Source organism: Bipolaris sorokiniana, assembly GCF_000338995.1.
Source record: "Bipolaris sorokiniana ND90Pr unplaced genomic scaffold COCSAscaffold_7, whole genome shotgun sequence".
Lineage (NCBI taxonomy): Eukaryota > Fungi > Ascomycota > Dothideomycetes > Pleosporales > Pleosporaceae > Bipolaris > Bipolaris sorokiniana.
The window spans coordinates 1,021,856-1,046,302 of record NW_006911901.1 but is presented as its reverse complement, the minus strand read 5'-3'; the positions used below and the strand labels follow the sequence as shown (position 1 = coordinate 1,046,302).

Genomic DNA, 24,447 nt, shown 5'->3' with positions numbered 1-24,447 from the left:
AAGGAAGCCGTTCCGAAGCGCCCATCATAAGGGTCGGATCTCGGGTTCTGCGGGGTGTTGCCCCTTTGGGAAGGGTCTTTAGGGAGATCTTTCGTTTGCGGGGTAGCAATCACCAAGGGTCACCAATTCCAATCTGTCATAGAGTCATTGATTTCATTTGTGCTCATTGGTGCTTATTTCTCGGACTATCTCTGCGAATGCCAACGGTAATGCGCTCCCATGGCAAATAACGGCATCAAAGCACCACACTCACTGCAACTGAATGAATCCCTGTCAGTCATACTACTCTCGTACTGCATCTCGCATGCATCGGCAGCGGAAGTATCGACCTCTTGAGAAGGCGTCGGCACGTCTTCGGAACCGAATGCTGCAGCAATCTTGTCACTCGAGACGTCCACTTTGGGCGATAAGCCCGAGCCATTCCCTGTAATAACGTTTTGCACGGATTCCATAACAGCGGCTGGCGGTTCCTCGACCCTCCATTGCCGCAGGGTCTCGTCTTGATGCTTGAACATTTTGCTGATATCTCTTCCAACGCCGCCTTTGTCGCTCGCAGCATCGGCCATATTGGTGGCAGCGACATTCAGCAAACTGAGGTTCCAACCACCCTTTTCTGGATGCAGTCGTCGAAACAGCGGAAGAAGAGTCTCGCAAAGTAGCTTTTCGGTCAACGACGCAATGTCGTCTTTGAGGCTAAATACAAAGCTAGGCATGGGAGCAGATCTGGAGATGCGCGCAAAGGACCGGTTTCGACTGCCATCTGGGTTTTGAGGCGGGCGAGGTCGTGTGGATAGACGAATAGTTTTTGGGTGAGCCAGCCATCGCTTTGCAGTCTCTGGAGGGACTGAAGGTGCGTCTTGGTCTTGGACATGATCTTGGTCCTCATCAAGCAGATCCATGTGCATCCTCTCAATCAGTCTCTTGGCAAGCACACGCAGCTCTTTGACTACTGCATCCAACGTGGTCAAACGCATATAACTATCTTCTATACTGATCTGCCGTGGAGTCTCGCGGGCCTGTTCGACTTTGGTTTCATCGCAGCCGTTGAGCAGACCCCATATTCTGGCGCCGGTACCTTGAGGCACACCGGGACCATGCAATAATCTGTCGAGCATCTCTGGGCCCATGGCCGGGTACATTCTCACATCACGCACAGAAACATGTTCTTGGGTGGCTCCGTATACCAAGCCGGTGTCGAAACTTGCTGGGCGCTGCAGCACATGTGCGCGAAGCTTCTGGGCCGTTTTGAAGCCTATTCCAGGAACTTTGCCCACTTCGTGCGCATCAAGGAAGCGTGTCACATTATCCAAAGTTTTACTGTCCCCGTCGGAAACGTAGGGTGGGACTAGGGTTGTTTGGGCGTTGGGCTTGTGCGTGTTACCGACAAGCTTTGACAGTAGCTTGTTTGTCGAAACACCAACAGTGGCAGTATAGCCCATGTGGGATTCGAGCCTCGTCCGCAAATGGTGCGCCAGATGGCTAGCTAGGGCCAATCGGAGAAGCAGAGGATCTGACAAAGTGGTTCCTATTGCACATTAGCGCCATGAACAAACGGCTATGGCTGCACGACGGGCGGGGACGATGTTGGTGGCAGGATGATGGGCAATGGTCACGAGTCTCAGTAGGCGCTCAACAGCCGCGAGCGTTCAAAAAAGAAAAGGCGAGCGTCAGCCTTGCAGTTTGGTTGCTCTCGCGAGCCACGTCGTGTGGCTTACCTAAGCCATCATTCACCGATTCGGGATACAAATGACCAGTCAGGCGTGTTGCATCGTAAGGGAAGCCGACTGTGGGGTCCTGCTTGGCAAGACAAAAGAAGGCGTTGCTAAGGTCATTGACATTGAGGATGGACACGTTGTACTCGATCATGTCGGTGACGTCCAAGAAGACCTAGGCATGTTTCAACACGGAGGTGGCCTTGTCGAGCAAGAAAAGGGCAGCGGGTCAACGGACCTCGTCGAAACCTAGCCTCTGGCAACGCTTGTTCCAAGAAAAGGAACGCAGAAAGGCATAGAGGAGCTTGGAGGCATCACGAAAACGGGTCAGGTCTTCTCCGAGGACGATGACCAGATCCGGGCAGGCTTTTTGCGCGTCGTGAATCAGCTGCAGTTTGTGCAGACCCTGGCAAGGAGGAGAGTTAATGACAGATGACTCGGGCATGTGGCGCAGACGCATCGAGACATACTCGGGAGCGGGCCTCGTAATTGCAGGTGACGAGGATTTGCTTCTGCTGCACGGCCAGAGGGACAGATTTCAAGGCCGGGTTTTCGTGTTCAAAGACGCTTGCGTAGAAGCAGTCCTGTGGAGACGAAGAATACGGACAGGGTTAGTGATTGCGCAACTACTTTGCCACAGCGAGTAAGCAGAGACGCACGTAGTCCTGGAGGATACGAAAGACCAGGGCGTTAGCTGGGCGGCCGAGGCTGAGAGGCGGCGGTGGTGGAGGCCTTGGTGCTTACGAACAAAGTGGAGGATGATGGAGGTGGTGTGGCGCTGGGGGGTCTTGTTGCGAGGAGGGCCAGGACTGGCGGCGGCGGGCTGCATGGTGGAAGCGCCGGGAGTGGTGCCGCAGAGGGAGCAGGGCGTAAGTGTGTAAGTGTAAGTAGCAGTAAGTAGGGCAGGTAGTGTCGATGGGATGCCGATGGATGTAGATTGCAGATTGCAGATGCAGCGCAGAGGCAGAGGCATCAGATGTCGCAGGGCAGGCCCGTAGCAGCAGCAGCGTGTTTCGGCGGGCTGCGTGTGCGGGGAGGCCGGCGACTGGCCGGACTGGATGGGCTTGATTGAGGCGCGTCAAGGCGGGCTGTGTGTGGACGCAACGGCGCTGTGCCAAGGCCGGCCGGTTGGATGCTGCGTCTTGTAGTGTTTTTTTGCCACGCTCCGCACTCTATCTTTGGACCGCGCTAGCCGGGGGGGGAGGGGGTATTTTGGGACCTTGTCGCTGCAAAGCCCTCCCCCCAGCCAAGCGCTTCGTGTCCCAGCGCGAGAGCTCGTCGTAGCCGTCGTCAAGACGCACTTGGACATGGGCGGGTCCATGGCGCTGGTTGGTGGTATCCTGTCCACGGTTTAATACCCTCATCACCCCTCCGCCTACCCGCCCACGCCAACGCCCCCATTTCGTTTTTTTCTCAATCCAAGCCTGCTTGCTTGCTGCTATACCACCACCACCACCACCACCACCACGAGCACTAGCAGCACCAGTCCACCAGACCACCACCGCCGCCGCATCATCTGCCCGCCCGCTCCCCGCCAGCACGCCGGGCTGCACACATGATGCTCTCGACTATCCAGCCATCACACCCCTCCATGCCCAAGCCATATTCGCAATCATCTGCCATGTCCACCATGACCGCCTCGCTGCCTATAATACCCCCGCCGCGCCAGCAACCCGCCCGCCCTAAGCTGTCCATCAACACCGAGCAACCTCGCATCCTAGGAAAGGGCGCCAGCCTCCGTCTCGACACTCTCAGTGCTGCCTCGCCTACTGTTCGCAACACTTACACAAACGCCTACGAACGCCCCTCGACAGCCCCCACTCTGCAGCGCCCACAAAGACCCTCCCTGTCCATTGAGAGCGACCTACCCGCCGCTGCAAACACCGCCTCAACACCCAGCTCTGCATCCACCCTCTCCTCAACACTCACATCAGCCTCGGCCGACTCTGCCACCAGTGCGATACCCTACAAGCAACCCCACAACCTCGTTTCCATCCTCTCAAACAGCCCGGCTCGCTCAATACTACCGCGCAAGATGGCCTCGAGCCGCCCCATGTTTCCCGCAGAGAAGCACGTCTGCTTCCGCACCCCACTTGAAGAGGAAATCACCACGACCAGGTACACAATGGCCCACTCTGACCTTGAGTCGTCCGTCTCTACCCTGTCCACCATCTCGTCCGTTGCCTCGTCCACCGACTCGGACGTGTCAGCCACACACCACTCATTGATTGTCAATACTTCCAACACGTCTTCCACCACCAGTATATCGCCGCTGCAGCTGTCGCTCCAAAGATCCACCTCGACCTTTGCATCCGCTGAGAGCTCGCCGCGGTCAAAAGGCCCACGCGCTGGCGACAAGCGAGATTCGTCCTCGTCCGAAGACGAAAGCGACTCTTGTCCCCAGACCCCGATCGCTGGACGACGGAAGAGGACAAGAGACTGGCGCTGGACCCTCGGACCCCTGCCATCATCTGACAAGTCGTCTTCATCGTCAGCCAGCGAAGCTACCACAAGCGACGACAGCAGCTGACCACGATGCTCAAAGCCACAAATGATGAGTAACAAGACATGATGACGAGTGCAATAAGACAGAGATACGAGTGTCACAATACAAAGAAATACGACAGGCGGCGTTTACAGGCATTTTCGGTGTTGGCTTTTTGTTGTTGTTGTTGTTTTCAAGATACCACTTGCATATATTGGTCCCCAGGGGGGATTCAATCCACTAGCATTGCATTTTTTCCACTATTACATATATACTACTACATAGATATTTTTCTAATACGCCATTTTCCTTTGTATCTCCTTTCTCTCTATCACCTAGAGTAGAACCTGGATGGATTTCACACACATACTACATTACACTGTCACATATTGAACATGGATTCTGGATCTTGGAACATATTTGGCTGTGACGCGACCATCTGATTGAAGCACGCGCACATGGGGTGCTATATCGCCAAATCCGGTTGTGATCGATTGCACACACACCAAAAAAAGTGGGGGTCCTACGCAGCGCGTGCGTGCTCGAGCGAACACCGGGTTTGTTGATCCTTACCTACCGCGTAAGTACGTGCGCCTATTTGACACGTCGTTGTTCGTATCCTGAGATCCGGAAATCGGAAACATCTACTATATTATTCTGCTCGTTTTCTCCGGCTTGGCCAAGAAATCTTTCTGCGCCCCGTACTTTGTCATTGCTGACGCATACATGCATGGAGAAAGAGAGACGCACATCAAAAGGCAAAACTTCGGCCTCCAACAGAAACTATAATCTCGCACGCGCAATGTACAATGACATCATCACATGCATGTGGCCCCCCCGCCTCCCCCCTACCGAGGATTTTCGTTGCAACACTAACTAATGGAAAGATCCGACATACGCGCGAATTTGGAAACTTAACCAACCATACAAAATGTAACAGATAAAAAAGAGTGAGAAGACATGCACACTACGTATGCGTATACTATGCTTATGATGCAACATCACCAACAAATTAATCCTCCCGAATGCCACTAACTACTACTACTACGCAATCCCGCCACTTTCCCGCCGCTCACGCAACACCGAACCAAATTACCACCACACCCACCCACCCTTTCCCCCCTTAAAGGAAAATAGCACCTAATCTGTAATAGAATAGTATGTAGTTACGAGCACACATGCACACCCTAAGCCCTAGCCACTAGCTCCCCCGTCTACGTCCATCCCTGTCAAACTCATCCCAGAACAAAACAGTAAGACATGTGAAACGCGAACAAACGATCCTTGTCGTTTCTCAAGCCCGTTTCTTGTTTCCTTGGGGGTTTTTCTAATTTGGAAAAGTTTGAGAAATGGGGGGATCCGGAAGGGATCATACAAAAATCTCTCCGAGTGTTCCTACTGGGAAGGGAAGTGAGAAGGAAGGAATTGGGAGAAGAGGGGGGCGCTTCAATGGTTGCAAATGGGGGTTGTTGCGTGGTGATGAAACGTTGAGCGCCGGTTCGAAGTGTGATACGGGGAGGGTTGGGAGTCGGACCGTGAGGGAATGTGTCTGTGCGTGTTGAGGTGGGGGGCTGGGATTGGGATGGTTTGGATGGATGGCGGGGGTTTATTTCATTTTATTTTTGTTGTTTTTTTCTATTTGCATTTGAGTTCGATATCTCGGGGGAGGGAAGGGTGGCTCCGAGTTGGCTCACAGTAGCGAAAAAGGGTAGTTGTAGACGAGAGGTTTGCATGCAACGTACAGAGTAACATGGAGCAAAGCCGATAAGATCAGCAACAAGAAATTACAACTGGCGTACAATCTAATCGATACGCCCCAATCTCGCAACATCCAACCTCCTTATCCATCCTTATCCTTCACCACCCAATACCAAAAGCCCAGACCACCCGTCCACCAGAAACTCTACCACTCTAGCTTCCCCTTCCGCCCCCCTCCCCTCTTCTTCCCACGTGGCCGCCCTAACCACCCTGATACCCTAGCTTCCCCTTGCACTTATCTCCAGCGCCGGCCCAGCATGCGCTCAAGCCACAGGGAACCACCAAACCCCTCAACAGAAAAAAAAATTGTTCTAAGAAACTAGTTCCCGTCGATCGCTGATTCAGTGCACCGCGTGTGCGTACACGAACGGGTATACTGCAAAAGGTTATTAAGATTTGGGGGAGGAGTAGGTATTTGTGTGGTGGGAGATGGGGGAAGTAGGGGAGATTAAAGGTGGGAACTATTTGAATTCAATTGAGAGATTGGAAGAGATGGGGAGAGGGGGAGTTGTCTGGTTGGGGGACTAGACGGGATTTAGTGGTGACGGTGGAATACGGCGAACGAAAGAAGGGGTTGGGGGTTGGGGGGAGAGAGATTAGGAGATGCGGCTGGGAGTTGTAGGCACGGGAAGGGTGTAAATTGGTAAGGTGTGCGTAAGAACACCCAAGTATATGTGGCTTCTAGGGGTGGAGATTGGGAAAGGGAGATTAGAGGTGTTTATTTTGGGAGTGCGGGTACTTCCGTGCATGTTACTTACTAGTGTTAAGTTACTTTTAGTGGAAGGAGGAACGAACGAACACGCTTGATTACTTGGCATACGTACGTTGAGTATCGAGCTGTTTTTTTTAAGGGAAAAGACAGAATCAATGGCGTCTATCCTTCATCTCCAAAAGGGTCCTCTTCTCACTAACATGAGAAATTAACGTAACAAGCCAAAGTAAAAGAACCTCTACTCCTCCCATTTCATCCACAGGAGAGCAGAATCATGCATCACTCCCCCCCCCCAACTCACTGCGTCTGCCCCCCGGCCGTAAAATCCCACCGTCTAGTCCCCATAGCCCACAACATAGCTCCAACCGCCCCTCCAAATAATACAACCATAAAAGTGACAAAAAATGCTCGATGCCTCTTCCTCCTCCTCTGCTTCTCCGTCTCATCCACAACCATCACATGCTCACCCCCATTCGCCCTTCCCCTCTCCATTTTCCGAATCCGCTCCGCATTAGCCAAAACACTCTTCTCCACCTCCTCCCTCGACCGCTCACTACGCTGCTCCCGCTTCACCTTCACCGACGCCGCCTTCCCCATAGGATACTCGTGCGTAAAGCGCTTGGAATACAAAGCTTCGGGCCCACCAAATACCGTGTCCGCGGCGTCATTCGCACCAGAAGTACGTAGCAGAGGTCGAGACCCACGGTTCTTAGCTTGAGCAGCAGCAGCAGCTTCTTCTTTTTCTGCGATGAATTTCTCGTAGCGCGCGTCGAGGGTGCCGTTGCGGGCCCACTGGGCGATTTCATCGAGTTTAGCAGGGAGATCCGAGGCGGAGAGGTGCTGGGTTAGGTCGAGGTAGATTTCGAGGTCTAGTTTGGAGATGTCGACGCCTTTGGAGCGGAGTTGGGCGGCGATGGGGGGCCAGGGGTTTTTGGCGTGGGGTGCGTCGCCGGATTTGTTGGTAGGGTTGGGGGCGAGGAGCCATGTTTGCGCTTGTTGGATGAAGTCGGTGAGCGAGACGTATGCGAGGCGGATGCCATTGCTGGCGGTGTTTTCGTATAGGACGAGGGCGTCGTGGCGGGCAGCTAGGCCTTGGGGGTACCAGTCTCCTTTTTCCAGACGCAGGCTTTCGGGCGTGCTGAGCGAGGTTAGGATCGCCATGAGTGCTTTGTCTCGTGCTGTATAAGCTAGTTGCGGAGTATCTTGGGACGAGGCTGTGTAGTGGGAAGAAGATGGCTGTAGGTGCTCCTGTAAGTGCTCGAGTACCACTTGGAATCTGTCCATTATGCTGCGAGGCCCGAGTACTGGATTAGACGAAGAAGATATGTTAGCAGCAAACTTCTTCCCAGTAATGTGGCCAAAAAGGGTACGTACAGTAAGGAACGGCGTCACTGATACGACCTAGCTTGAGTCCTTGATACTCAGCCACAACATCGTAATCCGGCCTCATCTTTGGGGTCGGCACAACAAGACTCGTCACGAAACCCATCATCTTTGGGTTCTCGCGCCTGGCCGGAGAGAGCGTCGAGTACTCGTGCCGGTACCTTGATAAAGATGAACGAGGAGAATGCCAGCCTTCACCATGAGGCCCGAGGTGATAGCCTGCGGGTGTAACCAACTTCCCGGGGTAGTCAATAGGCGTATTGGCCATCGCTGGATGCGTGACATGATTGCCATCCCAAGGAGGAGTGCTCACGTCTGCAGAGTCAGCTGTGGCATCACCTGATACTTTCATATGTGCTGGCGGTGCCACCTGTGGAAACCCGGCGGCAGATACATTCTAATAGTATTGTCAACACAGCCTCCACATACAGAGCAACTCACATACCTTTTTTCTTGGCCACGTCGCAGTGTCAGTCATAGGAGGCGGTACAGAAGCCATTGCTTGCAGACAGCGGGTCTATGACTTGAGTGAAGAAGAAAGGTGTCTCAGGACATCAACAAGAATCACACACTTGGACTTGGAATGAGATAATACAGCGTTTCATACTGGCTGCGAGGAATCGAGGGCAATGTATAAGTCCGATGATCCCTGATTGACACCGACAACCAGGTTCGAGGCTGTAGTGCTGACATGTACTCGAGGTCTTGTCTTTGGGTGTACCAAGTAATACAACTAACAGAAGCAGCTAGAACGCAGTTATGCACGTAATTTCGCTCAACAGGACCCTGGAACCAAAGAATGCAATCACACGCTCTTCAAGGAATGTTCGTAACTGGTGTTTTGCATTTGTGCTACTGACAAGTAATCCAGATGGTATCATGTAGACCCCATTGCTGCGAATCATGTTGTAATGGATATCGTTGAATATTGGCCTCAGCTATCGCTATTCAGCGCTTTGGCGTCTTCCACAGCGGCCCTCGCAATCTTTTTCAGAAGTGACTTGAAATCCGCTTCACGGAAAGCTTCCCATCTATCCAAGCCTTCGCTAGCATCAATGGACAGAGTCTCATATCCCTGCTTGATCACGGCCTGCACCTCTTGTGGACTCAGATGTTTGCTACGTGATTTCCCCTTCTCTTCAAGCAATGAATGATAGTGAGATGAGACATTCACAAGTGTCTGCATCGAGTCAGATTGACCAGATAGGCCAAAGGCATCCCTGAATTTGATAAGAACGTCGCCACTCTCAACTAGTTTGTAGAAGAGATCGTCGTATGCCGCAGAGTCTGGAAGGAAGTTTTCTCCACTGGAGAGGGCAAAAGCCAACAGATTGACCAAGAGATTGATCATTCCATTCGACTTGTAGTTTGATTTGATGTCGCTCTCGTATGTGGTGAGGAACCGGACAAACGATAGTAGTGTTCTCCAAAGCTCCGACCAGTGATACGTGATGCGGGCTTTTGTGCGACTGAGGTACGAGAGCAGCCGCAACAAAACACCGAGACATAGGCTACATATGTTAGCCAGGAAATGACGATAGCATCAAAGTACTCACATGTAAAAGTCTACATCTAAACGTCTCCGCAGGTTGTGACTGATCCCATCGGACATCATGTCTAGGATGATGGCTGCAGGAACCCGCTCGCCTCTCACGATTGGAAGATAGGGCTGTCGTTGACGACACAGGCGCACCGAAAGCTTCGTCTCGTCACTGCACAAGCGCTTGCAAAGGGCCGGGTCCTCGACGAGTATTTGTAGGACGAACAGATTTAGATACGTGTATAAGGCGGCTCTGGTAGACCGATGTGCATGCTGGAACATGTACGAAGTCACAGAGAGGAACTCGCTAAAAGGCGGCGATTGGTTCTTATTGCCTAACCCGAAGGTAACCAAGTTGTAACAGAAGACCTTGTTGGCATTAGCAAAGTCAAAGGTAGAGAGGAGCGCGCCAGCCTCTAGCCCTGGCCTAGATGATTATCAGCAGTTGTTGGGTACATTACAGTCATTTATGCTTACATTCCAGCAAATAGCGGTTTTGCTTCGTCCAGGGGTGGGGGCACGGGTGATGCAGGTCGAGAGTTTGGGGCGAGAGCACCCAAGCCAATGTAGCTCAATGTCGAACCCAGCGTCCAGCCCTCGGGCATGTCATCCTGAACGGCCACGTAAGCATCACGCAGTTTTGTGCAAGTAGTGCCCAGACATGCTATCATGTCCTGTATAATGGCGTCGTTTACGAAATCCTCCAGTCGCAGTCTGTAGGGATTCTGGAACTCGAACTTGTTGTAGTTTGCGAGTAGGCCGAGAAGGTATAAGGCAGGCAGAATGTCGGTGCTGTTGTCACAGTCATGTGTATATTTGACGAGTGCGGGGAAGAGGTCTCGATGGGTGAAGTAGGAGGGTAGTGCTGTCTGGAAGCCCGCAGCAGTCATGGCGAGAGCGCATCGAATCGCCTTTTGACGCAGCGATACTACTCGTAGTCAGTTTCCTGTTGCAGCTAATAGTGAGACAACATACTGTCTCGTCCATTGCGTATGGCAGTGTCCAGTGTAGCGACAAAGTCAGTCATGACGGCATCGGCATCGTTAAGACCAGCAAGGACAGAGATGATGTCGGAGCTTGGGTTGGTGTACTTCTTAGCAAGGGCGGCGTCGAGGAAGACTGTCAAGGTCTAAGCGGTAAGCGCGTGTGGCCTGTGAATGCGCATGCCGTAGGCGTACCTCGAGGGCGATATCGTCGGCCGGGGCTTTGGCTTGCTTTATGCGCAACATGGCCTGGCTAAAGAGTTGCTGCGAATGGGCTTGCTGGTGCAGCATCTCGTCGGGCGCCATCGAAGCCAGGACACGCTTGAGGCCCGCTGGTTCTGGCTTGTGTAGGAAGAATTCCCGCCAGAATCCCTCCGAGGGCTCCACAGGCTCATCATCTACTTGCTGTCGTGAGTCAGCGGCGTGGTGTTGAGGCGCATTCGACACCAGCACACCTTGAATAGGGTTTCGTAGAGGTGAATGATCTTGGGCTGGAAGATCTGGGGCCGCGAGACTTGGGTCAGCGGCGATGGCTCCATGGCTACTGGCATGAACTGTTTCTGCCGAGCAGGCACAATCGCAGCATATATGTGCGTATGTATGTACAAGTGCTGGTGTCGCGTCGTACAGGCTTGGGACACGGGGACCTAATTAGCGGACCGTCGACGATCGATGGCCCCACCATTTCGCACGTGTAAGATCATATTGCATGTCAAAGCTGCTCTAACCCAGATATGAATAGAAGCGCCTCGCATATAGGACGCTAGTATGCGCAGAATACCGGTACCGGTACCTCATCTGCTCCAACAAATGCATAGCCATCAGGAACCGTCGTGGATGTAGACAACCCCCCACCACCATCACCATGTCCTCGCCCCTCCTTGTCGGCATATCGGGCCCCTCGTCTTCCGGCAAGACAACGCTGTCCCGCCTACTGCGCGACGTGTTCCCTCCCTCTAAACTCTTCATCCTGCATCTCGACGATTTCTACCTGACGGATGCTCAAATCCCCGTCAAGAATGGAATCCAAGACTGGGACTGCATCGAGTCACTCAACCTGCCTGCGCTCAAACAAGTCCTGGACCACATCAAAGACCAGGGCAAGAGTCCAGACTGGCTAGTCAGCCAAGAAGATCAAAACAGTGTTGGTGAGCATGGCGTGCCTGAATCCGAGATCCAGGCACTGCGCGAGCGAGTTGCCGGTTTGCTTGAAGGCAAACCAGAGTGGAGCGAAAAGCGGATATGCATCGTGGATGGCTTCCTCCTCTTTTCCCAAGACATGAAAGACATACGCTCCACGTTTGACGTCCGTCTTTTTCTCCGCACCAGCTACGAGACTGCAAAGCGGAGGCGCGAAGCCAGGAGTGGATACGTGACGCTCGAAGGCTTCTGGCAAGACCCTCCAGGCTATGTAGACAAGATTGTGTGGCCCAACTATGTTCACGACCACAGTTTCTTGTTTGAAAATGGCGACGTCAACGGCCAGCTAGACAGCGAAGTTTGCGCAGAGACTGACATTCATGGCATGCCCAAGGAAGCTGAAGAGAATATGGCCGAATGCCTGAGCTGGGCTGTGAGGGTCTTGGAGGATGTAATCAAGAAATCTTAAGACGTCAGCAGACACACAAAAAACAAAATTTTCGTCGAAACGTATATTAATATGCTGGAACCCATGTAAAGAGAAGATGTCGGTATCACCCGAATACCCCCACCCCAGACCCTTCCAACTACAACGCCAGTGCGCCAACCAGACAATGCCCACATCCATGCAGCAGATCATAGTACATTTGCGCCAGAGTGACTCAACAGGAAAACATATTAGAGGCCCTTGATCTCTTGCGGTCGAGCCAGGCATCCTCCTACGTACTCGACTTGACTTTGTCAATATAGGCTTGTCCTGGGCTCTCATAAGTAGGCACAAAGAACGTGTTGATCTGGGCATCCTTGGCCAGCCACGTTGTCATTTGGCTGAGTTCTTCGCGCAGGCGAGTGACAGCCTGATGATCCATGTTGGTCTGAGCAATAAGCTCTGGCATCGTAACTAAAACACATGGTTAATCATCACGACATCTATATTCCTGAGAATAGCTTACCCAGAAGACGCAAAAGGTGCTCGCCACCGTAAATCTCGGCGAGCGTCTTACCAGCGAGCTCGTCAGTCGGCTGTTGAATGCGCGTCCAGATGTCGTAAAACTGCTCGCGCTCAAAGCGGTACAACAGGAGACGCCCAACACTCTTGTTGAAGTACTCTTTGAGACCTGCAATCACCTCTTCAAGAATGTCGCGCTCGGTGCTGCTGCGAGCTCCAGTTTGAATGGCGTATTTCTGATACTCATCAAGAATGACACCCGCCGGATGTGCTGAAGGCAGCTGCACCAGCTGCAGGTTCTTGGTGATGTTTTCCCAGTCGTCAACCAAGAGACTTTTCAGCCTATCAGGCATGTAAATCCTGACGGCTAGCTTGTTCTGGAATGTCTCTTCCTGGGGTTCAGTTAGTCGGTCGTCTCGAGGCAAAGAAGTCGCTTGGCTTCGCCGAGACTTCATACCTTTTCGAGGTCGTTGTCGCGAACCCTCTTTTGACCACGTGGTGCAGCAGTGACAGAGCTTTGCCGTTCTTCACTGCCACGCACTGAGCCCTGCGCCTTCTTCTTAGCGGGCGCGGGTTGAGCTCTTGCGGCGCGTTGAGCCGCCAGCATCTCGTGTCTCAAGTTGTTAGCCAACTCCCGGTTCTCGGGGGTTAGCTTGCGCAGGCGGTCCTCGGGAACCCAGTCGTCCCAGCTACAGAATGTTAAAAATTGGCTCAAAGATGCCAGAAGAGTGTGCATAAGCAGAGTACATGTTTTCGAGATGATATAGGCCCGTCTCGGAAGCAGTGGTATCCTGGTTGCGAAAGGGGGCTGAAGTGCATGTGGGGACAAGGCAAACATGACTTAACAGTTGGAGATGCAGGGACGGCGAGTAGACGTGAAATGAGTAAGCTGAGATATACGTACGTGTTCTTCCATCCCTTATAGTGCACTCTGTACTCGAAGCCATTCTTCTTCTCGTCGCCTTCGACAGGTCGGACTTCAAGAACCTTGGCCTCGTACAACAGCTCGTGATGAAAACAAAACACTTTCTCATCTTTCCTGAACGTCGCCTCTGGTGCAGCTGCTGGCGCCATGGTTGCGATGATATCTGGCGATTTTGATGGTGAAGTGTTTGGCAGTCAGAAGGGAAGGCGTAAAAGGTGCGCGAGATTCACCGACCACGTATCGCGTGCCCCTGTGTGTACTACTAGCCTTACGAAAGTGACTACAGCGACAACGTGAATACTGATTTCAGGCAAAATGAAGAACCAACCGATGAATCCGGCCAGACAAAATCAGTCGACGTTTGCAACAATGTCGTCGCAGGCGATTCACGGGAGTCTTTTCTCGCACGGACCAGCACGCGTCGCGTTGTCAGGACTCCTCCCCCAGCAGCCCACCAACGACACTGCCCTGTCACTGCACAGTCTCTATACCGACCATGCCCTCGCAAGAAGCCAAGATTCTGTGTGACTTTCTACTAACTCCAGCTCCCCTGCGCGACTTCATCACATTGCGCGAGTTTACCGACATATTCCCCCGTGCCCATCGTGCCAACCCGGCTGTCCAGGACATCTACCGGGAGCTTCAGAGACTGCGCGACAAGGACATAGAGCTTGTCCGTCGAGACATTGCCGATGAGGTCAAGCGATCAAAACAGCTGAGGCGCGAGTATGCGCGCGAGAGGCGTCAAGTCGACGATGCAATTGTCGCAGGACTAGACCCCATTGCACTTCAGATGGAGCAAGAGGTTTGTGTGCATCGATCTTGCAATACCATATCCAGCGTGCTTACGCGATACACAGCTATCCGGCGAGGGTCGCAAGAAACCACACACGCTATGGACGGTCCACTCCGACATTGAAGAGGCTTGCCAAAGTCTCGAGGCACAGATTGCAGAGATAGAGCAGCAGAATAGAGACGTCTTGCGCGAGGTGCAAGATGTGGTTGGCGCACTCAGCGACCTACGACACGGTCGCTTCCCTGTATCAACCAGTGGTGATAGTCTCGGAGAGGAGGTCACTGTAGCTCTTCGACAACTCGAGACTGTATGTGGGAAGCCAACAGGATGAACCCCGCACGAGGTAGCCATTACTGAGGCAACTCATCATGAACAGAGACGGTTGGTCTGCTTCTTTGTGTACAATTCACCGAGACAGGTTCTGCATGTGCGGTGCAGCCATTCTGCAACCTCTCTCCATGCATGAACGCTGGACATAAGCTCGGATAGACATGTCTCCATAAGAGCCGGCTGCGGCGGGACTACAAGTCTTGCATAGAAACCTACACATGATCACAGACACAGAAGCGTCGTACCTGAAACTGGAATCTTACTTGTTCCCGGGCCTCGTATCATTTTGGACGCGGAGTACAGCGCCGGTTCGCCGAGCCTAAGTATCGTACCCTGAAGCGGACCCCGCGTCTCAAGACTATTTGGGCAAAAGCAGGAACAAACTAACAGCTCCACATTATACAAGGCTATTCATAAGTGGCTCTCAATCGGCATTGCACGTTTTGATCGCTCTGGGTCACAAGACCTTTCTGCTCTCATTGCCTTTTTTCTCTTTTAGGCGACTCGCCGGCTATTGCAGCCGCAATGTCAGTCGGATCGACGTCGACTTCTTTCATATGGCCTGTCTTACCTAGTCAATCTCATTCTTCCGTCGTCAAAGTTTACATCCCTGCCAACTTTAACCTTATGTGACGCGTGATTGGTTGCACGAAGCACCGCAATTAATCTACTTATATGAGCAACCTCAATATCGTAAACATTATACCTAGCTGCTACTGAAGACATGTCCATGTACGGCATCGCCTATACGTGTCCACATGCTGGTAAAAGACTTATATGGTGTCAAGTAGGCAGCGTCTGAGAATTTGGTCACGGATCTGTTCATGTTTCCCGGACAAGAATGATCTTCTCAACACTTCTTGTGACACTGGTGTCACTAGCGACATGGACGGAGCCAGTATCCGCCAGTTTGAGAATCACGGCTGACCATCATTCTTTTGGTGGTGTCAACTATCCCCAGCTGCAATTCTTTGCACCGGAGCACAGAGACAATACTATCAAGGAAATCATCAAAAGCGGCGCAAGAGTTATACGGCTATTCAGTATGTGATAGTCTTCAAAATCCTATCATGATATACTAATAAATTTATAGTACGCCCAGATGAGCTCCATCCAGATGTAAGAAGTGTGCTTATGGAGGAGAAAGAGGGCACTTGGTTGACGAATTTACATAGCCCGAGCAAGAGCTGGGCTCTTTTGACAGGTCCTTGCTTGACCAATTTGACGACACGTTGGCGGCTATTCACCACCTTTCCAAGGGTACAATATACCGCACTATCTGAAATTGTTCTTCCATGTGTTAACAGAAGTGTACAGGCCAGATGAAAGTCATTATTGCCCCGCACGACGCGCATGCACTTCGGGGATCTAACGATGTTCCCTGCGACGCATACTGCAAGGATCTCGGAGGATACTTTCTCGACTTCTACAGTTCCGATAAATGTATGTTTCCAATATTTTTTCGTTCCATGGAGAGAATGTTAATTAGGCTTGATAGATCGAGAACTATACAAAACTCGTCTCGAAGTCTTCTTCAAACACTACCCCTCCAAAAACTTTGACGGACGTTCATGGAGCACACTCTCTGAAGTCATTCTTGTAAGCATTTTCTTGAATCGAAATATAAAACTTTGTGGATTTTTAACACTGCACAGGGTGTCGACATCCAAAATCAACCCTTTAGCGGTATATTCCCCATTCCCGCTGGCGAGTCCTGGATCTGTGACATGGCCTCTCATCTGAAATTTACACTTGGCCTCGATGCATCTTCCATCGCCGTCATCAGCGGTGGCGTTTCAGGCGCCCAGAAACCAGATGAGTGGCAAAACTTCCCCGACAGTGTGTTTGACTGCAAAGCCATCGACATTATCGGGATCCACGGATATTTCTCCAAGCAACACGATGCCACGGCAGGAACGCCATGGGCGAACATGTTTGTGCCTGGAAATACGCTGACGGGTCGCGCCAAGGGGAAAAAGAAGGGTGACGGGAAATTGCTCTTGGTCGAGGAATGGAGTTATGTGCACAATGATGATTTTGGACTGTTTTACAAGCAAGAAGCCTTGTTTGATCAGGGCAATGCGTTGAACTATAGGGGAATACCTTGGGTACGTCACTTTTCCTGGACTTTTTTTTATTCTTACACCAGCAACGCGCAAAGGAACCAAAGGATATACTGACAAGACAAAAACAGCTATACTCTCACCTCACAACTATCAACGAGGGAAAGACCGCTCGAATCAATCCCGTTCACCCTGGCTATATCAGCTGGACCGCTCTCAAACAGGTGTTGAAAGCCGCTCAAACTGCACGCTCAAACTTCAACTGGTCCACCTACCTCCCAGCTCCCTTCTCCATCAAGCCCCTGACCGAAGACGAAAAAACTGCCCAAAAGCTCCGCGCAATGCTCACAAACTCGAATACGCAAGAATTTGCCATCCAGCGCCTCGGTCTCTCAAACGTTACCTCAATCCTCATCAACCCCTTTGTACTTGAACAATCCGACTGCACCTTTGGCTGCGAAGGCCACCTCTGCGACGCCCAAGACGGCTGTCTCCCACACCTTCTATGCAAAAACAGCGTCTGCACCAACGACTCCACGCAACCCGGCAAGATCGGCGACATGTGCACCTCCAAAACACCCTGTCAGCCGCATCTTCTCTGCTCCGCCGGAAAATGCAGTCCCTGCACCGGCCGCACAACCATCCAGCCCCCTCCCCAGAAGCGCAAGAGAAGCATACCAAACGACCCCCTCCCCCTCCCCACACAACAAGAACACGAGGCCCAACAACGCGGTCCTATTCTCCCCAATGCCCTAACAGGCCAGTGCCACACCGACTCCCTCCCCGCCCTCTTCTCCTCCCTTCCCCCCCGCATCGCAGCAACAGGATCAAACCCCCCACACCCCATCTGCCTGCCCCCAACCCACCACCCCGCCCCTTGCACATCGCCCTCGCACTGCTCCGCCGACGAATACTGCGACTGGGGCACGTGCGTAGCATGTACCTCCAAAGACGCCTGTCTGGGCTCGTCGTGCCGCAGCAATAACAAGTGCAAGACGGGCTACTGTAATGATCATGGGCGCTGCGATTATCCCTCTGCACGGATAAAGAAGAATTTTGGACCAGGCGGTGCAAAGATGGGGAAGGTGAAGAGGGTGCCGGGGGTGCCGAGGGGGCATGAGAGTGGGCCAGCGAGGGTGAGGGATGAGGCGATGCGGATTGTGATTCCAGAGGAGGGTGTTATGAATACGGCGGCTGCGGCGGCGGCGATGGGTAAGGCGTAGATTTTTGTGTTTTTCTCTCTTTTTTTTCGGAAGGGGCGGCGTTGGAGGGGGTTTGGCAAAGCAGAAATGAAAGATGAATATGTCATGTTAGTTATGTGACCGGACACATTGTGAGTAACGTTGCATAAACTTTTCTCTTCGTTTTTTTGCTCTTCAAATATTCAACAGATAGAAATGGGTTTTCTATGTATGCAGATGTATCTGCCTTTCCAAAATACAAAAAAAAATAAAAATAAAAAGGGAGAAGGGGGTATCGCAGTCTCCATAAACTCCTGATTCATACCGAGTGAATCCTTCATCTCAGTGGACTGCGCAAAATGCGTCCAGTGAGATTTTTTTGTTTCTTCCACCTTTCCAATACCCATGACCTTAGTAAGACATGTTTTTTCTTCTAATTTCCGGTACCCAAAAAGCCGGGTTTTCCTTTCCCTCATACTCAATCACCACGGAGCACTCGTGGCATCAGCACTCATCAATGCAACAAGCGTTACCCAACTGAACTCATATGCTCAAGTCGGTTGAAGGCGAGGTAGAACTTTTTTTGCTTCCATCTCTCATCACCCTGCCACTTTCCGATATGCAATGTTGTCCTCGATCAACTTTTCCAAAAACGTTGCTGCCTCAACCAATATCTGACTCTTGCTCAACCCACCGCCGCGAACTGCAGGCACGACTTCGTTCAAGTCCTTGTAGCCTTGCTTGATTAAATCGCGGCGCTTCTGTTCAGAAAGAATATGGTTATTTCGCTTTTGCTCTTCGGTCAGATTTTCGCGATGTGTCTTTTGAGTACTTGCTGCAGTCCGCTTCTTCTTACTCTCATCTGTAAGCGACGTCTTGCGAGCTTTTCCATTACGCGCAGCCTTTCTCGGGGTTTCCTTTCCAGGTTGGGCTATGGACTTCTTCCGCCTTTTTGCTGGTCGGTCGTCATGCTCTTCCTGAGATGCGGAGTCGTCAGACTGCTCTTCGTCGTCATCGTCGCGTGATGCACCGGCAACGGCTGATGATGAGTCTTGATATGCAACCGAGGTAGTGCGCGCGGTGTCGATGCCTGCTACTGCTCGTAAAAGATGCTGGTGGGTCTCTTCCACGTCGTTGATGGAATGCCTTGCCGCGCTGTGCTCGGCCGAGCGGCCGTTTGCGCCCGAGTACCCGGATGGGCTATTGAATGAGTTGTCTGTGCCAAAAGTATAAGACCTCTTTAGGTCGATCTTCTGCAACGGCGGACCAAAGTCTGTTTGGGTGTGCTGCGGGGCCTTGTTTGTCCACTGCGGTGGGAACTGGGGGTCTAGGGCATGTCCGCCGTGATTCGGCAGCAGCGAGGGCATACGCTGGTTCATGAGGCCGTGCGGTTGGACGCTCATTGGCAGAGGAGCGTGATTCAGGCTGGGCGCGACGTTTGTCAGGAAATTGCTAGCCGCAGCCGGCTGCTCAGGAAAGCTGTGCAGGCGGCCGTTTGTATACGAGGGCTGGGCGTGGTTGAAGAGAGTGGCAGCTGCCTGGAGCTCATCCTGGGTGTTTGCTAGGAAGCTGCTGTGGAGCGAGGACGAAGAAGCGTGGTGGGGTTCTTGTTGGAAGGTGGTCTGGAGGCGAGCCTGGTCGGGTATGGTGCTGGTGACGCGGTGGACGGTGGGCGGGGCGATGAAGTCCTCCCAGTTGTTGTAGTCGTGGGCGGTTGACTTGTCATCGAGAGCGGGGGGTATGTGTTGGGGGTCAAGCAGGTCGAAGGGGTTGGTGGAGGAGAAGAAGTTGTCGAGCTGCTGATTTTCCATGTCGCTGAGCAGCGAGGGGCCATTGTTGTCATAGTGAGGGGCCGCGTTGTCGAAGAAGTCGTCGGCGAAGGTGTCTGGACCGGACTTGTCAGTGCTAGAAGTGGCGGTGATGGAGGGAACTGGGGTAGCATACAGCCAAATGGCGGCGGGTCCTTGTCGTTCATGGCGGGACGAGGGAGGCCTGCGGCCGTAGCACCCGCGAGCCCCGCGAACGACTGGTGCGACAGTGCCGCCAGGTTGAAGGGCGGGCAGAAGGATGGGACGGAGGGTTGAGAGTGGAGAGTGATGTGGATGAGGGATGAGGGTCGAAGGACGAGGGCGAATGGCCGGGGGCGGAGACAAGATTAGCGCATTCGGCGGGCCGGTCCAGCGGCGATGGTGGTGCGAGGCTCTGCGATTGAGGCTATCGGGGCGCTGTTGGGAAGTGTTTGGCGCGGTATGACGTGAAGAAGTAGGGCGGATCGCAATGGCAGTAGCTTCTGTTGTGGCTGTGACTATGACTGCTGGCGGCGCCGCGTTGGGGTCAGGTTTTTGGTGTATCTACGGGGCGGGGCATATCCAGCAGCTTGCTCAGCAGGCAAAAGCGAGGCGGGGGGCGTGGCTCACGGGGGGTGCTTGGGCGCAGAGGGCAGTGGTGAAGGTAAGTCGGGCGGATGCGCGCATGAGAAGTTCCATGTTCACATGCCAGCCAGCCAGACTACGGCCGCCCAGGCCCAGAGACAGACGCACACACGACCGCCCACCTGGCCTGCCCATCACAGCCTAGTCGCCGAACCACTCGCTTATTGCTGCCCGCCTGCCCCCGGTCCGCCAAGCTTCCCGAGCCGGCGTCCGGACCCCGCCGACATTCACTCTTCCACTTCTGCTGCTGACACCACCGCTCCCGTCTCCAGCCCGCCCACCCAGCCAGGGAGCCCCTAGTGTCAATCTGGGGAAACGAACAGGCTTTATGCTGTATGTAAGTACATTGCACTACACGACATAATATGACATGTACCCGTTCCGTCCCTTCACAGCACGCTCCTCCTCTTCGACAGCTTCTGGTACTGCCGCCGTGTCCTTGTCAGCCCATCTTCCATCTCATAGTTAGACGGAATGCTGCCCCGTCTCAGCGTATTAACTGCCGGCCGGAAACCCTCGACGGCACTAATCGACCCCAGCTTGGCTGGCCTCTGTTCTATTCTGAGCCCTAGCCCGCGTTTCACCGTTTCTGTCACTGACGCCATGAAACCGCTGACCCCTCTGCCCATGCCCTGACCAGCTGCTCGTGTATGCACATGCCCATCTTCACATCCGCCCATGAGAGGTGCTTTCTCGCCTGGTTCCATGTACAGATGGCTGCCCTCGTGGTTGACGAACCAATTCACCCCGTACTGCTTGCCCTGAGGCCCGCCGCCACACGACCCGGCGAGCACATGCGAAGGCGGTGAGTTGACTGCCAGTGCAAACAGATTGGGCGGCTCAGAAAAGTCCGTCACGAGACCGCGGTGCAGGATGAAGTAGATCAGAACAAAAATGTTCATGAGAAAAACCAGCGCGAGAATAATGACCCAGGCTTTGGAGGCTCCGGGCATGCCCCCCGATGCGTACTGTTGGGCCTTGAGCGACGCATTAAAGTATTGTGTCTGGTACTCATCCAGCGCGGGATGCGTGTAATCCTGTAACGAGCGTCAGATATCTTGTGTCTCATTACATATCAAAACTCACGTACCCATGTAGTCACAAATGGTGTATCCACCATGCTCAACAGTAGCGTACAACTCGACAGTACCGCTAGCGCCTCCGCCATACTCGGCAGCGCACGACTTAGTTCGACTTTGAGATTGTTTGGATCATCATTATCCGGCTTGAGAATGAACTGCGTTAGTAGTCTCGATGTGCTCGCATTTGCATCCATGAGTCCCGTGCCTAGCGAAAGGCTATTCGCCCAGTCCGTCCCGACATCGCGCCAATTAGCCACGCCAAACGTGTTCTTACTCGGTGTTTCTCCTGTTTCTCGAAACGCCATTTTGTCCTTTGGGTTTTCGCACAGTACTTCCATGCTCCCGCCGGATCCCGTTACGTTGTGGCGTGTGCTGCACCCAGGCGCAACCGAGACTTGAAGCTTGCATACAGAGTAGATGCCCGTCCCGTCTCTACCCATGTCGTCTGGTCCGCCTTGCCCGAGCAGGTAAATCGCCGGCCGGCCCCATACATTGCTCGTATGATTGAGTATTGTGTTGAAGGGAATTGGGTATCTTCCAAACACTGGTGGCCAGTTTAGCGTTGTCGTATCATTGCCGTTCCATCCAAACAGCTCATCGACTACCGTCTTGTTCTGTGTACTCGCTCTATCTCTGATGCCTGGCGTGGTGACCCATGTGGTGATGTTGACAGTATCATCGTTTGGCCATTCGCTGTACACGAGTGGCGCCAGCTCCGTCTTGTTCAAATTAACACACAAAACATTAATCACGGGCGACGGCACCGCCGCCCGTAGCGAATACGTCCCTTCCGAATTAAGTTCTGCTGGCTGTAGTATCCCATTGCGCTCATCTCGTGCTGCTGCAAACACACCCGCATGCGGCATCGCCATTGTGATGTTGTTGATCACGCGACCATACTTCTTCGACACCTCCGTTGTATTAATGATATTGATCCACTGGCCTGTCACAGTCGTATTCTCATACAAGAGCCCGAATCCCTGCGGCCTCAGCCGCAAATCTGAACTCCCATTTCCGTTTCGAGCAACAACATCCCAGTCGGACAGGTAGCGCTGGAAGTTATGGTAGCCCTGGCCCGCGTGTTCCAGCTGCACGCACGTTTCGCCCTGGTGCGCCTTATCCGTGCGAATAGGTGTCTCGCACATTTGCTTGAGGTAATTGATATTGGCAAAGTCGCTTTTGACACGTCCAGCTAGCACGAGACCGTTATCCCAGTTTCCATCTCGCAACATTGGCTGCACTAGTGATGCGGCAGCAGAAGAATACAGCGTAGCTAGTATAGCGCTTAGTAAGCTCAGTATCCCTAGGAAGGAGAGGCCAGCGTATTTGGCAGACTCCCACGATGTGATCAGCGTGCCTGGCTGGACTACCCATCGCCACATACTTAGTTCCGAGAGCGTGACGCCGCGGCCGTGATCTTTCATAAATGCTCGTCGGCTGAGCACTTGCCCGAGAAATGTGACAAAAGCCGTGACGAACGACAACTCGATCAACTTTGCCATGACTGTTGTGATCAAAATGGCATCAGACGGGGTGATAGGTCCGTGACTTGTTATGCGCCGTCCATAGTGCGGAGCGCGGATTGCAAGCGCCAAAAAGATACCGGAAAAGACGCAAGAAAAGAGACAAACAGTGAAAATCGACAAGTTCAGCCACGTGAACTTTGGATGGTAAAAGTCTTTTGTCGTCGGACACTCGTGCACAGGGCGGAAATCATTCTCGTACGCTGACTTGATCGAGGGCGCCGCACCACCGCCCCTCAATCTCTGCGCATCCGACGACTGAATGTAGTTCTCGTAGTCGTTCACGCTCGTGCTGCTGTTTTGCTTCACATTCTTCAAGATTCCATGGCGAAACTCTTCATACGAGCCTACGGGACTCGCTCTCCCAACCTCAGGACTGAACCTTTCTCGGCGGAGATCCGGCGTCGATTCTGCTGAGCTCCTCGGGAAATGGCCAAAATAAGGGTCTGTAGCGCTGAGAGGTGAGAGTGGACCTGGGCTCTTTGCTGGAGGGCTTTTGGGTCCAGGGCCAGCGGCTCGACGGGGGAAAGGCTGGATACTGACGCGCCTGGCGGCCTGAGGTACGGCACTGGTTGCAGTGGTAGCAATTCCTAGCCCGGTGTCTTTCCCCCCCTGCTGGAAACTTTGTGCGATGTCGCCTTCGTCTTCTTCGTCCTCTTCTTGCACGATACTCGGTGTGTTGCGGCTCACAGCCGTCGAGTCACTCTGGTAGCGAGCGTAGCCTGGTCGCGTGGGCGAACAACCAGTGACCCCAAAGGCAGGAGAGTTATTGGAGAAGCCCAGAGACGGTAATGCGGGGGTGTTATCAGAGCTCTCAGAGAGATCCGGCGTCTCTTGAATAAGTGGTCGACGGTCAGCCATTGCATGCAACTGTATATATCCCTACACCTCGTTTCTTTGCTGGTTCTCTTTTTGTACGTTTTTCAGTCTGATTTTACAGACGCAAAAGCGGCAGCGCGCATTAGTAGGTGGCTTGCGTCGAGTTTGTATGTTTTGGCAGATAGACAAAGTCCCTGTTAGAACCAAAGGCTGTGCATGTGTGGCTCAACAGGCGATAGGAGGGGGTGACAAGTACGGTTTCACAGTCATACACTAGAAGGAAACAAAGGGCTGGTTTCAGGTAAAAGATGTAGAATCAGCAATGGAGAGAAAAGAGGTATGTAGCGCTCAGCCGCTTCCCGGCTGAAAGGCTAGGGCTGGCGGGGGTTTGCCGCAAGACTACTAGTAATTATTGTTCCGCCGCCAATCTCGTGCACCTTTTTCAGCTCTGGCGCTCGACGGGCGGCTGCTTGCTGTGTGCTGCGTGCTGCTGTAAGACTGTGCGTCTTTGTGGCGCCTAAGGCACATCTAGCCCCCAAAATATCACATTCACGCCTTTCCCACACCACAGCACTCCAGACGAGATCTAGTCTTTGTCCGGCCTGGGTTTGCGGCCCCCGCCCATGGGCCGGTA

General features: G+C 53.0%; 10 protein-coding genes across 10 annotated transcripts; 4 read left to right on the top strand and 6 right to left on the bottom strand.

Moving 5' to 3' along the window:
- Nucleotides 1–185: 185 nt before the first annotated feature.
- COCSADRAFT_199706 (uncharacterized protein) lies at nt 186–2,673 on the bottom strand (the record flags this gene model as incomplete). The annotated part of the gene is made up of 6 exons (XM_007701952.1): nt 2,461–2,673; nt 2,372–2,377; nt 2,183–2,296; nt 1,951–2,118; nt 1,716–1,887; nt 186–1,510 (listed from the first exon to the last, which is right to left on the bottom strand). The coding sequence occupies exons 1-6, from the start codon at nt 2,539–2,541 to the stop codon at nt 186–188; spliced, it is 1,866 nt and encodes a 621-aa protein (XP_007700142.1). The 5' UTR covers nt 2,542–2,673.
- Nucleotides 2,674–3,066: 393 nt separating this feature from the next.
- On the top strand, nt 3,067–4,676 carry COCSADRAFT_36894 (uncharacterized protein). Its single transcript, XM_007701626.1, has one exon. It carries the CDS (start codon nt 3,268–3,270, stop codon nt 4,240–4,242), a length of 975 nt encoding a protein of 324 aa, XP_007699816.1. The 5' UTR covers nt 3,067–3,267; the 3' UTR covers nt 4,243–4,676.
- Nucleotides 4,677–6,957: 2,281 nt separating this feature from the next.
- On the bottom strand, nt 6,958–8,062 carry COCSADRAFT_36893 (uncharacterized protein). Its single transcript, XM_007701625.1, has one exon. The coding sequence runs from the start codon at nt 7,949–7,951 to the stop codon at nt 6,965–6,967; it is 987 nt and encodes a 328-aa protein (XP_007699815.1). The 5' UTR covers nt 7,952–8,062; the 3' UTR covers nt 6,958–6,964.
- Nucleotides 8,063–8,871: 809 nt separating this feature from the next.
- Nucleotides 8,872–11,186, bottom strand: COCSADRAFT_36892 (uncharacterized protein). Its single transcript, XM_007701624.1, has 6 exons — nt 11,029–11,186; nt 10,769–10,978; nt 10,566–10,719; nt 10,068–10,518; nt 9,607–10,017; nt 8,872–9,561 (listed from the first exon to the last, which is right to left on the bottom strand). Exons 1-6 carry the CDS (start codon nt 11,110–11,112, stop codon nt 8,985–8,987), a joined length of 1,887 nt encoding a protein of 628 aa, XP_007699814.1. The 5' UTR covers nt 11,113–11,186; the 3' UTR covers nt 8,872–8,984.
- Nucleotides 11,187–11,438: 252 nt separating this feature from the next.
- On the top strand, nt 11,439–12,182 carry COCSADRAFT_90395 (uncharacterized protein; the record flags this gene model as incomplete). The annotated part of the gene is made up of 1 exon (XM_007701951.1): nt 11,439–12,182. The coding sequence occupies one exon, from the start codon at nt 11,439–11,441 to the stop codon at nt 12,180–12,182; it is 744 nt and encodes a 247-aa protein (XP_007700141.1).
- A 125-nt stretch (nt 12,183–12,307) lies between these two features.
- COCSADRAFT_323860 (uncharacterized protein) lies at nt 12,308–13,909 on the bottom strand. Its single transcript, XM_007701950.1, has 4 exons — nt 13,567–13,909; nt 13,120–13,351; nt 12,667–13,054; nt 12,308–12,614 (listed from the first exon to the last, which is right to left on the bottom strand). Exons 1-4 carry the CDS (start codon nt 13,734–13,736, stop codon nt 12,433–12,435), a joined length of 972 nt encoding a protein of 323 aa, XP_007700140.1. The 5' UTR covers nt 13,737–13,909; the 3' UTR covers nt 12,308–12,432.
- A 174-nt stretch (nt 13,910–14,083) lies between these two features.
- COCSADRAFT_171371 (uncharacterized protein) lies at nt 14,084–14,714 on the top strand (the record flags this gene model as incomplete). The annotated part of the gene is made up of 2 exons (XM_007701949.1): nt 14,084–14,392; nt 14,448–14,714. The coding sequence occupies 2 exons, from the start codon at nt 14,084–14,086 to the stop codon at nt 14,712–14,714; spliced, it is 576 nt and encodes a 191-aa protein (XP_007700139.1).
- An 840-nt stretch (nt 14,715–15,554) lies between these two features.
- Nucleotides 15,555–18,278, top strand: COCSADRAFT_357268 (glycoside hydrolase family 5 protein; the record flags this gene model as incomplete). The annotated part of the gene is made up of 7 exons (XM_007701948.1): nt 15,555–15,756; nt 15,807–15,832; nt 15,889–15,973; nt 16,031–16,156; nt 16,212–16,312; nt 16,369–16,821; nt 16,908–18,278. The coding sequence occupies 7 exons, from the start codon at nt 15,555–15,557 to the stop codon at nt 17,997–17,999; spliced, it is 2,085 nt and encodes a 694-aa protein (XP_007700138.1). The 3' UTR covers nt 18,000–18,278.
- On the bottom strand, nt 18,278–20,083 carry COCSADRAFT_323812 (uncharacterized protein). Its single transcript, XM_007701947.1, has 2 exons — nt 19,902–20,083; nt 18,278–19,842 (listed from the first exon to the last, which is right to left on the bottom strand). The coding sequence occupies exons 1-2, from the start codon at nt 19,930–19,932 to the stop codon at nt 18,557–18,559; spliced, it is 1,317 nt and encodes a 438-aa protein (XP_007700137.1). The 5' UTR covers nt 19,933–20,083; the 3' UTR covers nt 18,278–18,556.
- A 695-nt stretch (nt 20,084–20,778) lies between these two features.
- Nucleotides 20,779–23,855, bottom strand: COCSADRAFT_171368 (uncharacterized protein; the record flags this gene model as incomplete). The annotated part of the gene is made up of 2 exons (XM_007701946.1): nt 20,779–21,426; nt 21,480–23,855. 2 exons carry the CDS (start codon nt 23,853–23,855, stop codon nt 20,779–20,781), a joined length of 3,024 nt encoding a protein of 1,007 aa, XP_007700136.1.
- Nucleotides 23,856–24,447: the final 592 nt, after the last annotated feature.